Below are 12,610 nucleotides of genomic sequence, written 5' to 3'. Positions count from 1 at the left end.
TCAGGAGATCTCGTCTTTTTCTACTCCCCTCCCCTTTGATTTTATACCCCATTTATTTGTGATCTTAATTTCTTCTGGTGGGAGGTTGACGTAGCCTGGCCTGGCCTGAAACATGCTATATAAACCAGGCTGGTCCCCAACTCATGGAGATCCACCTGCCTCTGCCTCCTGAGTGCTGGGACTAAAGGTATGCACCACCATGCCTATGGCGGGATATCTGTTTGCAATGACACTCCCAGACTGACAATAACATCTACCTTGAGTCAGAGGGCAGAGTCAGTGATTGGCTGACCAAAATTAGCCATAGAGGTTTTGGAGGACACAGGATACATATAGAGAGACATGGGAAGTAGTAGGGAGGGGTTTAGAATGATTCGAGGGCCCTTTTGCATCTGGGAAAGAAAGAGGAGGTCACTGATCAATTCTTCGATGCTTATCTGATCAGATTTTTACCTTGATATCTGACTCCCGAGTTTTTATTAATAATAAGCAGTATAAGTTAACCCTTCACATGCCCCTCTTGATTGTAACTTCTTTATTTTAAATTTTGTTTGTTTTTGAGCTAGAGTTTCTCTGTGTAGCCCTGAGTGTTCTGCAACTCACTCTATAGACCAGGTTGTCCTTGAACTCACAGAGATCTGCCTAGTTTATATTTTTATTACATTTACTCAATTATTTGCATGTGTGTGTGTGCATATGCACATTTGCATACAAAAGAGAGAGTGCATAGGCACACATGCAATTATACCACACACACATGTGGACATCATAGGACAGCTTACAAAAGTCCATTCTTTCCTTCCCTTATGTGGGTCTCAGGGATGGGCCCCAGGGTGTCAACAACCTTGCCCACTGAATTGTCTCACGGATCTTTATTCTTGCAGTGATAACAAAAATATTGGCATCATTTATTGAAACCTGGCCAGTAGTTAGGGGACTCAAGAAGACAGTGCCCCCATCCTCCCCTTCCCCACCAGGGTCAGCCCTGGTACCAGGAAATGGGAAAGGAATGCTGACCATCCCGTCAGCCCTCTGGGGGGGATGGCTTTGCCCACTGTGGGAGGCTTTAAGACAGAGGCCCAGGAAGAGGCTCCGGTTTCATGGTAAACTTAAAGCCCCCCTCCTCTTCTCTCCCAGACAGCCCTCTCCCTGAGAGACCCCATCTGTTCCCTCTGCTGTTATCACCATCAAGGGACCCAGAGTCCCTTCCTATCTCCTCATCTAGACAAGAATGTGACAACCCAGAGAGGCCAGGAACTGACAGAAATGCAGAAAAAACAGGCCAGCAGGACGTTCTTGGAGGCCTCTCAGATTTACAGTAACAGTAAGCATGCACACATATGAGCATGCGCGTGTACACATGCATGCACACACACACACACACACACACACACACACAGCCTGTGTGCTCAAATTATCTTTTGTCCCCCTCTTTGGTTTTTCAAGGCAGGGTTTCTCTGTGTAGCCTTAGCTGTCTTGAAACTCTGTAGACCAGGTTGGCCTTGAACTCACAGAGAATCACCTGCCTCTGCCTCCCGAGTGCTAGGATTAAAGGCGTGCACCACCACAGTAAGTTCCTTTCTGAAGGAAAGGCAGTAACATCTTTTGGTTGGTTGGTTTTGAGACAGGGTCTTATGCTAGCTCAGCCTGGCCTGGAACTCTAGGCATCCTTGACCTCTTGAGTGTTGGGATTTCGAGTTGGAAACAGTCCCACTTAGTAATTGGATATGGAGACCAGTTTGGCCTCAACCTGAAGGTGATCCTCTACCCCTGACCCCCAAGTACAAGAATTACATGCATGCGCTCCCAAAAGGATTAGGGTTTTATATGAATATGTGCATGTGTGCAGATGTTTCTGTGCACACGTATATGGATGCCAGGGCTCAACCTAGGGTGCCGGTCCTCAAGAACCATTCATCTTGGTTTCTGAGCTCGCCAATTCAGATCACCTGGCGGAGGCCAATGAAACCCAGTGGGTTCCTACCTTCCCAGCTTGGGGGACCAAACTCAAGTCAAATGCTTGCTTGCAAGGTTTGAAAGAAAATGGCCGGGGGCTGGAGAGATGGCTCAGTGGTTAAGAGCATTGCCTGCTCTTCCAAAGGTCCTGAGTTCAATTCCCAGCAACCACATGGTGGCTCACAACCATCTGTAATGAGATCTGGTGCCCTCTTCTGGTCTGCGGGCATATACGTGTATACATAGCTACAGAGAAACCCTGTCTCGAAAAACCAAAAAAAAAAAAAACAAAAAGAAAGAAAATGGCCCTCAAAGGGAGTGGCTTTGTTGGAATGGGTGTGGCCTTGTTAGAGGAAGCATGTCATTGTGGGGGTGGCCTTTGATGTCTTCTTTGCTCAAGCTAAGCCCAGTGATTCAGTTCACTTCCTGTTGCCTGAGGAGTAAGATGTAAGGACTCTCAGCTCCTTCTCCAGCACCATGTCTGCCTGCACACTGCCCTGCTTCCAACCATGATGGTAATGAACTAAACCCTGAACTGCAAGCCAGCCCTAATTAAATGTTTTCCTTTATAAGCGTTTATATGGTCACGTTCACAGCACTAGAAACCCTGACTAAGACTCAAGGCAAGCATTTTACCCACATTTCCTCAGCTCCTTGCATTCAACATTTTAGTGAGGTCAGGTCTTGTCTCTCCAGTAGGAGAGGCCACTCAGCTCTGGAGAAAATGGGGCCCCGTGGGGACTCAGATGTCACTCCCATAGGTCCTCGCAGCAGGGATTAGAAGCAGGTCTTGGACAGGGTGTCCAGTGTGGATTTGGTCGGGAAATTCCCAGGTGACATTCATCAGCTCCCTACAAGAGAGATCTAGCCAGCACCAGTCAGGGCTGTGCCCCATCTCATCGAGGCTTCCTGAAGGCCAGACCTGTAGGATAGAACTCAAGGTGCTCAAGCCGGAGTCTGCCTGAGGAGCTCCAGAGGGGGCTGTCACCCACCCGCCAAGCCTTCTGAACTCTGACAGAACTGGAGGAACCCATGAGGACTGGAACAGCTTCCCCATTGTTCTTTCCTACAGTGGCTCAAGCCTGTAATGGCAGCATTTGGGAAACGGAAACAGGAAGTGAGTCTGAGAAGCCAGCCTGGGCTACATAGCAAGACCGCGTTCAGAACGGAAAAACAAAACAAGGATGTGGCTCAGCTGGTAGAGTGATCGCCTGGCATGCACGAGGCTACAGGTTCAAAGGCAGTGCACCTGTGATGCCCAGCCCTCAGGAGGGGGAGGCAAAAGGCAGAAATTTAAGGTCACCCTTGACTACTGCCTGAGTCACAGAAGACCCTGTCTCCAAAAAACAAAATAAACCAGCAAAAATAATGGTGGTGGAGGTCACTGACGGCTCCATGGTTACAAGCACTGGCTGCTCTTGCAGAGGGCCCACACCCACACGGTGGCCCACAACCATCCGTAACTCCAGTTCCGAGGACCGGACGCCTTCTGATCCCTGCAAGCAGCAGATACACATACGTGGTGTACATGCATACAGGAAGAACAGTCATCCACATACATTTTTTTTTTAATCTAGAGGGAGAAAACTCACCCACTAACCTGTGTTGTCCGCTTCCCTGAGACTCTGCCTCAATTTCCCTTCTGTTTAACAGGAGTGGGATTGGTACACTCACACACAAAAATGGATTTATAGGGATCCTTCTCAGAGCTGCGGGCTCCCTGGTGGCCCCTGATTCAACTGGAAGAAACGAGGGGACAGGGGACAGGGACATTGGTCCCCAGCCACAGCTGCTGTGTGTGCAAAGGTGCTTCTGCATGCCCACCCACGTGCATGAGTGAGTTCAGGGTTCAGACATGGACGTATCTATGGTGTGTGCTAGCTCACGGGTGCCCCCCTTCCCTCCAAGGTGCCTGGGCCCCTAAAACCTGGCTTTAATAGCCCAGACTTTCTCTGATAGCTTCCTCTACTCAGGGTCTGTGCTTCCGGAAGCCCCTTGGCCAGGAGTTTCTTCTGACGCTTTTTCTAGATTAGGTCCTACACACCTCCCTAGTCAGCCTTGTCAGTCCTCCCTTAGACCCTGAACTTCCCAACACGCTGAGCCCCCACTCAGCACGTGCCTCCTCCATCGGACCCTACTCTCCAGCGCCGCAGGAGCCTAGAGTCATGTGTGGGACTTCCACAGTCATCAGGTGGCCATGCTGTGCTTGGTGGTGATGGACAAGGTGTCCCTTCCCCCTAGCGCGGGCCTGAGAGTTGGCCTCGGCAGGTTTCATCTGTCACTCCGTGTCACTGACACTTTCCTGGCTTGGGGCCGAGCTCCCACCATGAGGGGCCACTGGCCCCTTTGTGGCCATCTGCCCCAGTCAATCTCCCGCACGCCTTCCCTCGGGAACGGCCAATCACGGCGCGCTCTCTTCATTTCGTCATCAGCAGCCAATCAGTGTGGCTCTCCGGCCGCCTCTGCGGAGCATCCAGCTGCTGGGGCTTGGGGGTGCAGTCTCCCACACCAGCCAGCAAGGGTTTTTATTTTTTTTTCCTTACACCCCAGTGTCTCCCTCCGTAAAATGGGACTCTGGGTTGCTCCAAAAGTCCCAGCAAAGTACCTACCTGTACATAGGCAAGCCACCGGAATCCTCTAGGCTCCAACCCGCGGCCCTCTGGCACACTACCAAGAACCTAGCTTGCCTTCCAAGCGTGAACGTGGTCTACCAGCAGCCTACACTCTCCTTCCCCCGCAGAATTAGGTTTCTCTGTGTTAACAGTCCTGGCTGTCCTTGAACTCGGAGATCTGCCTGCCTCTGCCTCCCCAGGGCTGGGATTAAAGGCGTGTGCCACCGTGCCCGGTTTGACCCACTTTGTGCTGCCCACAAACTACATCCCACAGCCCAGCACTCGGGAGGAAGAGACAGGCGGATCTCTGCGAGTTCGAGGCCAGCCTGGTCTACAGAGTTAGTTCCAGGACAGCTAGGACTGTTACATATAAAAATCCTGTCTCAAAAAAATCTAGCAAGGTGCCCAGGCTAGCCTTGAATCTGTGATCTTCCTGCCTCCACCTCCCCGAGTAGCTGGGATGACAGGCCTGGCTTACTTTTCTTTCGTGTGTGTATGTGTGGAAGCCAGGTCTATTTGGGGTGTCTTCCTCAACCCATCTCCACCTTACTGAGACAGGGCCTCTTGCTGAACCCAGAGCTCCTCGATTAGGTAGGGCTGGGCAGCCAGCAAACTCCAGGGATCCTCCTGTCTCTCCCCTTCCCCCAAACCCTAGGGTGGGTGCACACCACCGTACAGGACTTCTCCATGTGGGTGTCAGATATCAGACTTGGCAAGTGACAGTGACGTTACCTGCTGAACCCTCTCCCCTGACCCTGGCCTGCACTTTTAAAGATCCAGCTTGCTAGACCCAGCAGCTCCACGTTCAGCCATTTCTCAGCACAGGGCTACTACCGCGCATGCAGGAGCCACCAGGGTCTGAGCTGTGAACACAGGACTGTCCTCTGACCATCGGTGCAGGCTCCCTCCCTGCAACCCTCGGCCCACTCCCACACCCACTTCCTCTGTGAGATGCGGCAGGCTGCAGACTTGGCATTATTTTATTTTCCAGTTCAAAGCTACTATCACGGGTCTTCAGAGTTAATACAAAGGACAGTTACAAAAAATAAAAGACCGAGACACCCCGAGTGAGTGAGATGCACGGTGTTGGGGAACTGGTAGAATGAGGTGTCTGGGAAGGGCCCCCCTGAGGTTTACTCCAGGGCTCCCTGGAAAGGGACACACCTGGTTTTCTCCCACCCCAGGAGCCCCGAGATGTCAGGATGACATGGAGCACCAATCACAGGGCCAGGGCTGGGGGTGAGCAGGCAGGAGGGAAGGAGGAAGGGAACCCACTGGGGAGGCCAGGTGTCAAGCGTCTCCCCCCAAGACCACTCACAGCTACAACCAATCAGCAAGTTTGCCTGGGGCCCTTTCAACAGTGACATTTCCTTTAAAAAAAAAAAAATACTGATTTGGTCATTTTTCTGCTTCCAGTCAGGCCAGGGTGAAGAGGAGAGATGTCAGCAAGGCCCACCCCCACCCCGACCCCAGAGTGTGTTGGGGCCACACGGCAGGGCTACCCAGCTAGTTTTGAGTCAGGGAGCCAATTCGGACCTCTGCAGGGTCCTACAAAGACCGCTCTCCAGCCATGATCCAGAAAAAAAAAAACTTGTGGGCAAACCAGGCCACACTTGCCTTCAGTCCCACGAAAGGCTTGCCTCCAGGTGGGGCCAGAACAGGTACACCAGAGACAGGTGTGATCTCCAGGGGAGGGGCTTCCAGTTACAAGCTCAGGGATGGGGCCGCTCCCTCATGCCCCCTCCCCAACTTCTCCTAGGCCACTTCCTGGGGAAATAAGGCTCAGAAGAAAGGTGCCAGCATGCCCCATGGCAAAGAAGGGTGCAGAGGGACCCGAAGTCCCTCCCAGGGACAGTCTGCAGCCGCTGACCCACGGGGAGCAGAGAGTTAGGGGGGAGGGGACCCACAGAGGGCAACAGGCAAGGGCACCATTTTCTCTGGGGTTTCCAGTTTGAAAGGCAAGGGGTTTGCCACCTGCTGCAGGGCCACCTGGCGAGTGGGGATAGCAGGAGGGACTGGATGAGTGGCCCGCAGAGGGCAGGTGGCCCTAGTATTCCCAGAGCGAGGCGGGGTCGATGGTCTCCGCACAGGCCTTCAGGACCCCGGCATGGTCTCCCTTCAGGTAGCGGCCGCCCACCTTGATGGCCACCTTATTGTAGTCGCAGAACTCCAGGAAGAAATCCACAGGGGTGTCGCTGCTGCTAGTGACCGAGGAATCACTGCCCACCGTCCAGTACTTGCCCGTGGAGTCTGGGGAGGGCGACTACATGTCAGGCTGTGTTTCCCACCCCAAGGATTAATATTCCCTCCCGTAGTCAGCCTCAGAACCGAGTGCAGCCAGCTGGACGTGGGGCACAATCCTACAACGCTAATACTCAATCCTAATACCGAGGCTGGAGGATTATCTAAAATTCAAGGCCATTCTGGGACATTTCCTGACACCTCATTCCAAACTTAAAAAGGGGGGAGGGGCTAGGGACTGAGCATGATGGTACGTGTATCTTTAATCCCAGCATTCTGGGGCAGAGGCAGGGAGATCTGACTTTAGGCCAGCGTAGTCTATAAAGCAAATTTTAGGACAGCTAGGGCTACATAATCATATTCCACCATAGATAGATAGATAGATAGATAGACAGACAGACAGATAGATAGATGATAGGGATGTAGATCAGCAGCAGAGCCCATGCCTAGAATCCCCCAGTGAGGGGCTGGGGTGTGGCTCAGTGGTAGAGCCCCTGCCTAGAATCCCCCAGTGAGGGGCTGGGGTGTGGCTCAGTGGTAGAGCCCCTGCCTAGAATCCCCCAGTGAGCGGCTGGGCTCTGGCTCTTGAGTTCAGTCCTCAGCACTGTAAAGAAAGAAGGGGGTTGGCCTTGCCAAGACCACACACAGCACAGGGTCCCATTCCAGCTCACCACCTCTGGACTGCTGGGGTTCTCTCACTCCAGTTTTGGTCCTACAGTCAAGGTGTCATATCCTTATCTTCCATCTTTCATCTTTCTTCTCTTGTCTAGATAATCCTCCTGCCTCAGATTCCCAGATTAAGCCATTCCCCACCATCCCCAGGTACTCCCCGCCTTCTCTATCTGCCTGGGACGGACTGGGAAAGTTCTCTCTACATACAAGAGGGGAAGCCACTAGCCCCAATGGCCATAGGATGCGTGTTCCCTTAGGACAGTGAATGGTTGTAAGCAGCCCCACCCAGAGAACCTGCCTTTGATGTTGTAGGCACCATCATTGAATTCCAGCTGGAAGACGTCGTAGCTGGAGCGGTTGGCATCCAGAGTGCCCGTGACCTTGCGGCAGCCAATGAACCCGTGTTCTCCACGGAAAACAATAATGGGGCGGTTAATCAGCTTCATGAGGAAGAGTTCAGAGTCCCCTGTCACAGAGAAAGGGGCCATTGAGTTTATAGCAACAGGGATGGGTCAGCCAGGGCATACCTCAGAGAAGGATCTCAAGAAGCTAAGGTGCCAGCCTAAGGGTACACCAACCTAAGGGAAGGCTTGCACACACACAGAGGTTCAGGTGGGACAGGTGATTGACCATGCGGTGACCATCCCTCTAAGACATTAAGGCTTGGGGTGCATGCCCATGTGGCTACCTGCTGTCTCCACGGAGGCGGCCAGCTGACCATTTTTCTTGGCGGTCACAAACTTGCCATTGGACGCCCTTAGGGTGATGCGCCGGTCGCACCACTCGATGTCAAAGTAGCAGCTGGCATTCCTGGGGAAGAGGAGGGGGGTTGGTAGCATAGGGTCGAGCAGGCTGCCTGGCACGCAGCCAGCCCACGTGACTCAGGGGCGGGGTTTCACTCACTTGGTAGACGCAGTGGATTGCACCCCTCCGGTTGCAGTCAGCGTCCAGTACTTGCCCGTGTGGGTGCGGAAGGCACACTTCCTTGTGTCCCGGTCAATCTCCAGCTGGAAGGTCTCCTGATCAGTCTCTTCATCCTGATTGGCCGACAGGTCCATTCCTGCAGAGGGGGACCCCAGCCAATCAGGCCACTGTTGTCTCACCCACACTCAGTACACCACCGGGCAGAGGGTTTCCTCCAGTGTGGCTCAAATCCTTCAGATGGTACCTGCGCACTGGGCACGTGCTCAGATCCTAAATTCGGATCCCGAGAAACCACATTAAACCTAGGCATGGCAGCAGAGCCCATAATCACAGCACAAGGAAGCCAAGACAGATGGATCCTGGAGCTCAATGGCCAGTCAGCTCCAGGTCACTGAGACATCCTTTTCTTCTTTTTCTTTTTTGGTTTCCAGACAGGGTTTCTCTGTAGCTTTGGATCCTGCCCTGGAACTAGCTCGTGTAGACCAGGTTGACCTCGAACTCACAGAGATCCGCCTGCCTCTGCCTCCTGAGTACTGGGATTAAAGGTGTGCACCCCATATTCAGCTGAGATTCTTGTCACAAGTTCAGAGTGGACCCTCAGGAGACAGAGGCAGGTGGATCTCTGTGTCTCTGAGGCCAACCTGGTCTACACAGTGAGTTCTAGGACATCCAGAGTCATAGGGAAGCTCCATCTCAAAGAGTGCAGAATGACAGAGGATGTATCCAATGTAGACCTCTAGGCTCCGTATTAGAGGTACACACAGAAAAAATAAAAGTCGAAATCAGTTGGGCGGTGGTGCACACGCCTTTAATCCCAGCACTCGGGAGGCAGAAGCAGGCGGATCTCTGTGAGTTTGAGGCCAGCCTGGTCTACAAGAGCTAGTTCCAGGACAGGCTCCAAAGCTACAGCGAAACCCTGTCTCGAAAAACCAAGAAAGAAAGAAAGAAAGAAAGAAAGAAAGAAAGAAAGAAAGAAAGAAAGAGGGAGGGAGGAAAGAAAAGAAAGAAAAGTTGAATGTGCCAGTCCTCAGAAGACTGAGGCAGGCCAGCCAGGATACATGAAACTCTCAAATATATATATATTTGTATATGTATATATATAACTGGGGATTTAGCTTAGTCATTGGTGCGTTTCTTTAATCTCTAGCACCCCAAAGACAAGGAAGGAAGGAAGCCTTCAAACTTCAAAACGAACCACGCACAAAGATGTTCTAAAGCCAAGCAAGAGAACTCTCCTGTGGCCGAGACTGGTTTTAAAGATTGCTGCCATTATGTAAGGTAGGCCTGGTTTCGTAGGTACAGATGGAGGCGTTTCCGGGTAAGTCGCCCCAGTGTCGGGAGTTTGCTTTAAATACAACCAAAACCATTGAATAAACACACAGATGGGGCCGGTTCTGCAGAATGTCACATTGTGGGATGCTGGCAAAAGGGGGTTTGCTACCGGCTTCCTGTGGAGGGGATGTGTGAAAGTAAAAGAATATGAAGAATGAGCTATACTCGGCCACCCACGCCTATCATCCCAGCGCTCAGGAGGCGAGAGTAGCCTCAGCTATAAGTGAGACCCTATCTCAGAAAATAAAATAGGGCAAAGTCCTGGGGTTCATCCCCAGAACTGCATAAAAGGATCAGAAGTTCATGGCTAGCCTGAGCTACATGAGACAACACTACCACCACCCCCTGCACATACACACACAAGGGCTGCAGGAACCTGCTACCAACACCAAGCCTAACAAGTTGACTTCGATCTCTGGGACCAACACGGAGGAAGGGGAATTGACTCTGCCATCTAAACCTTTGCCACAGTTCGGGGGCCACCACCCTCACCATACAAGTGTGCCAGAGGCCCGCGGGTTGAAGCGGATCTCTTTTGAAAGAAGGTGGGTGTGGTGGCATGTGCCTTTATTCCTAGCACTCTGGAGGCAGAGGTGAATCTCTGAGTTTGAGAGCACCCTAGTCTAGGTAATGAGTTCTCAGCCAAGGCTACAAATAAAATAAATACAATGTACAGGGGAAGGGAATATAACTCGGTGGCCAAGTGCTTGCCCAGCATGGTGGGAAGCCCCCAGTACCACACACACACAAAACCACACATCCCTTTGAAAACCTAAAAATGCTCAAAAAGGCTAAAGATGAAATCATACTGTAAGCCTGTCCCCGCCAGCCACAAACATGGAAGCCTCACCCTGCTCCGTAGCATCTGCCGGCCAGTGGACATGTCCACCCAGACAGGACCACTGAGCCTCCATCCTTGCTGTTGGAGGTACTTTTGTCTGCGGGTTGCTTTTATTATTTATTATTATTATGTGTTGGTTAATAAATAAAGAACTGCATTGAGGCTATGGCAGGGAAGAAAAGAACTAGGTGGGAAAACCTAGACTATATGCTGGGAAAAAGAAGGGCGGAGTCAGAGAGAAGCCATGGAGCTCCTGGAAACAGTTGCAGGAACTTTAGCCGGTAAGCCACAGCCACGTGGCCATATACAGATTAAGAAAAATGGGTTAAATTAATATAAGAGTTAGTCAATAAGAAGCTAGAGCTAAGGGGCCGAGTAGTGATTTAAACAATACAGTTTCTGTGTGATTATTTCAGGGCTGAGTAGCCAGGAATGAACAGGCAGCCTCCTTAAAACATCCTCTTTTTAAAATTGGTTTTCTTTAATTTTAAAGATTTCTTGCTAGGCAGTGGTGGCATATGCCTTTAATCCCAGCACCCGGGAGGCAGAAGCCGGCGGATCTCTGTGAGTTGGAGGTCAGTCTGTCCCCCATCAACTCAAAAAAAAAAAAAAAAAAAAAAAAAGAAAAAAAAAAAGAAAGAAAGAAAGAAAAGATTTCTTGTATTTTCTATGTCTGAATGCTTTGCCTGTGTGTAGGGGTGTGTACCACACGTGTGCCTGGTGCCCTCAGAGGCCAGATCTCCTGGAACTGGGTTACACATGGCTGTGAGCCACCACGTAAGTGCTGGTGAGAACAAGTGTTCCAGAGGCAGGCAGTGGTGGCACACGCCTTTCACCCCAGCACTCCTGAGTTAGAGTTCAGCCTGGTCTACAGAGTGAGTTCCAGGACAGCCAGAGTGGTTATAGAGAGGATACCTTGCTCCACCCCACCCCCCCAAAAAGGGGTTATAAAGCGTTGAGCCATCTCTCCATTGCCCACTCTCGTTTTTGGTCTGGCTTGAGACAGGATCTCACTGTGTATCCCAGGCTGGCCTTGAACTCAGATCTACCTGCCTCCACCTCCTGAGTGCTGGAATTACAGTTGTGCACCCCAAGCATGGCTTGCTGAGTTCTTGTGCAATTTCTGGGTCACATGACCCCACTGAGCCCAAATAAGGTGCTGCTCCCAAGGCCTTCTCCGCCGCCATGCTCTGTACACTGGCTTTGACGCCACCTGGAAGCAGGATTTTGGGTCCTAGACAGACGCGTTTCTAGAATATCCTCAGCCAGGTCACAGTGTACTCTGCCAGGCTCCCTGTTTGTCTTTATGAAGCATGGACCAAGTAGAAGATGGCAGATGCCACCTATGCCACCCTTGCCCTTAGGAGCCCATCCTTAGTTAACAATCCACCCAAGGGTGTACCAGTGCCACCCTAACCCAACGATGTCTCTGTCTGTGCTGTGCAGCTGGGATCTTTACCCCACAGAGTGGGAAATGAGATTGAGAGGTGGCATGACCTAGGCAAAGTCACCCAGCAAGACCAAGAGGCTTCTTGGCTCTCAGGAGTGAGCATGGACAAATGCCTGGCCATGCCTTCCATGGTGGGTCACCCGTGATCCTGACCCAGTGTCCCCACAGGGTCTACCACTGAACCATGGTAGAGGGTAGAGAGGCCCTCTCAGGCTAATGGCCACCCTGAAGCCACAGCTCCGGACTGGAGTCTGCTCAACCTTCCCGCTCCTGTCCCTGGCCCATACTAGAGACTGCTAAGCATTGAGGAGACAGCTGGCCACGTGAATGTGAGGTGCTGCCCACTGTCCCCTCTGCCTGCCTGGAATTGGGCTGCCACGTTTAGGGAAAGCTGAGTCAGCACAGCCCACTGGGCCGAACAACCACACCCAGTGCCAGCGAGGGCAAGGAATCCCATAGGGTGATGGAACAGCCAGTTAAAGCCAGCATTGGGACCTCAGTGGGTAAAGGCTTTTGTCACCAGGCCTCCAGACTTCCATCTCCAGAGCCCAACTGGTTGAAGGAGAAAACTGATTCCCATGT

The 12,610-nt window shown here is 51.9% G+C and overlaps 1 protein-coding gene across 1 annotated transcript in view; it reads right to left on the bottom strand.

The window, feature by feature from the left end:
• Positions 1–5,530: 5,530 nt before the first annotated feature.
• The window catches only part of Fscn1 (fascin actin-bundling protein 1), a 12,593-nt gene continuing 5,513 nt past the window's right edge, over positions 5,531–12,610 (bottom strand). Inside the window, exons 2-5 of the mRNA XM_005368003.2 lie at positions 8,385–8,541; positions 8,170–8,291; positions 7,780–7,947; positions 5,531–6,818 (exon numbers count right to left, since the gene is read on the bottom strand). Coding sequence (XP_005368060.1) covers positions 6,616–6,818; positions 7,780–7,947; positions 8,170–8,291; positions 8,385–8,541 — 650 coding nt within the window. The 3' untranslated portion in view covers positions 5,531–6,615. The remainder of the gene's footprint in view (positions 6,819–7,779; positions 7,948–8,169; positions 8,292–8,384; positions 8,542–12,610) is intronic.

This window comes from Microtus ochrogaster, unplaced genomic scaffold (assembly GCF_000317375.1).
Source record: "Microtus ochrogaster isolate Prairie Vole_2 unplaced genomic scaffold, MicOch1.0 UNK27, whole genome shotgun sequence".
Lineage (NCBI taxonomy): Eukaryota > Metazoa > Chordata > Mammalia > Rodentia > Cricetidae > Microtus > Microtus ochrogaster.
Note: the sequence above shows the minus strand (reverse complement) of the source record. Positions and strands in the feature narration are given on the sequence as shown.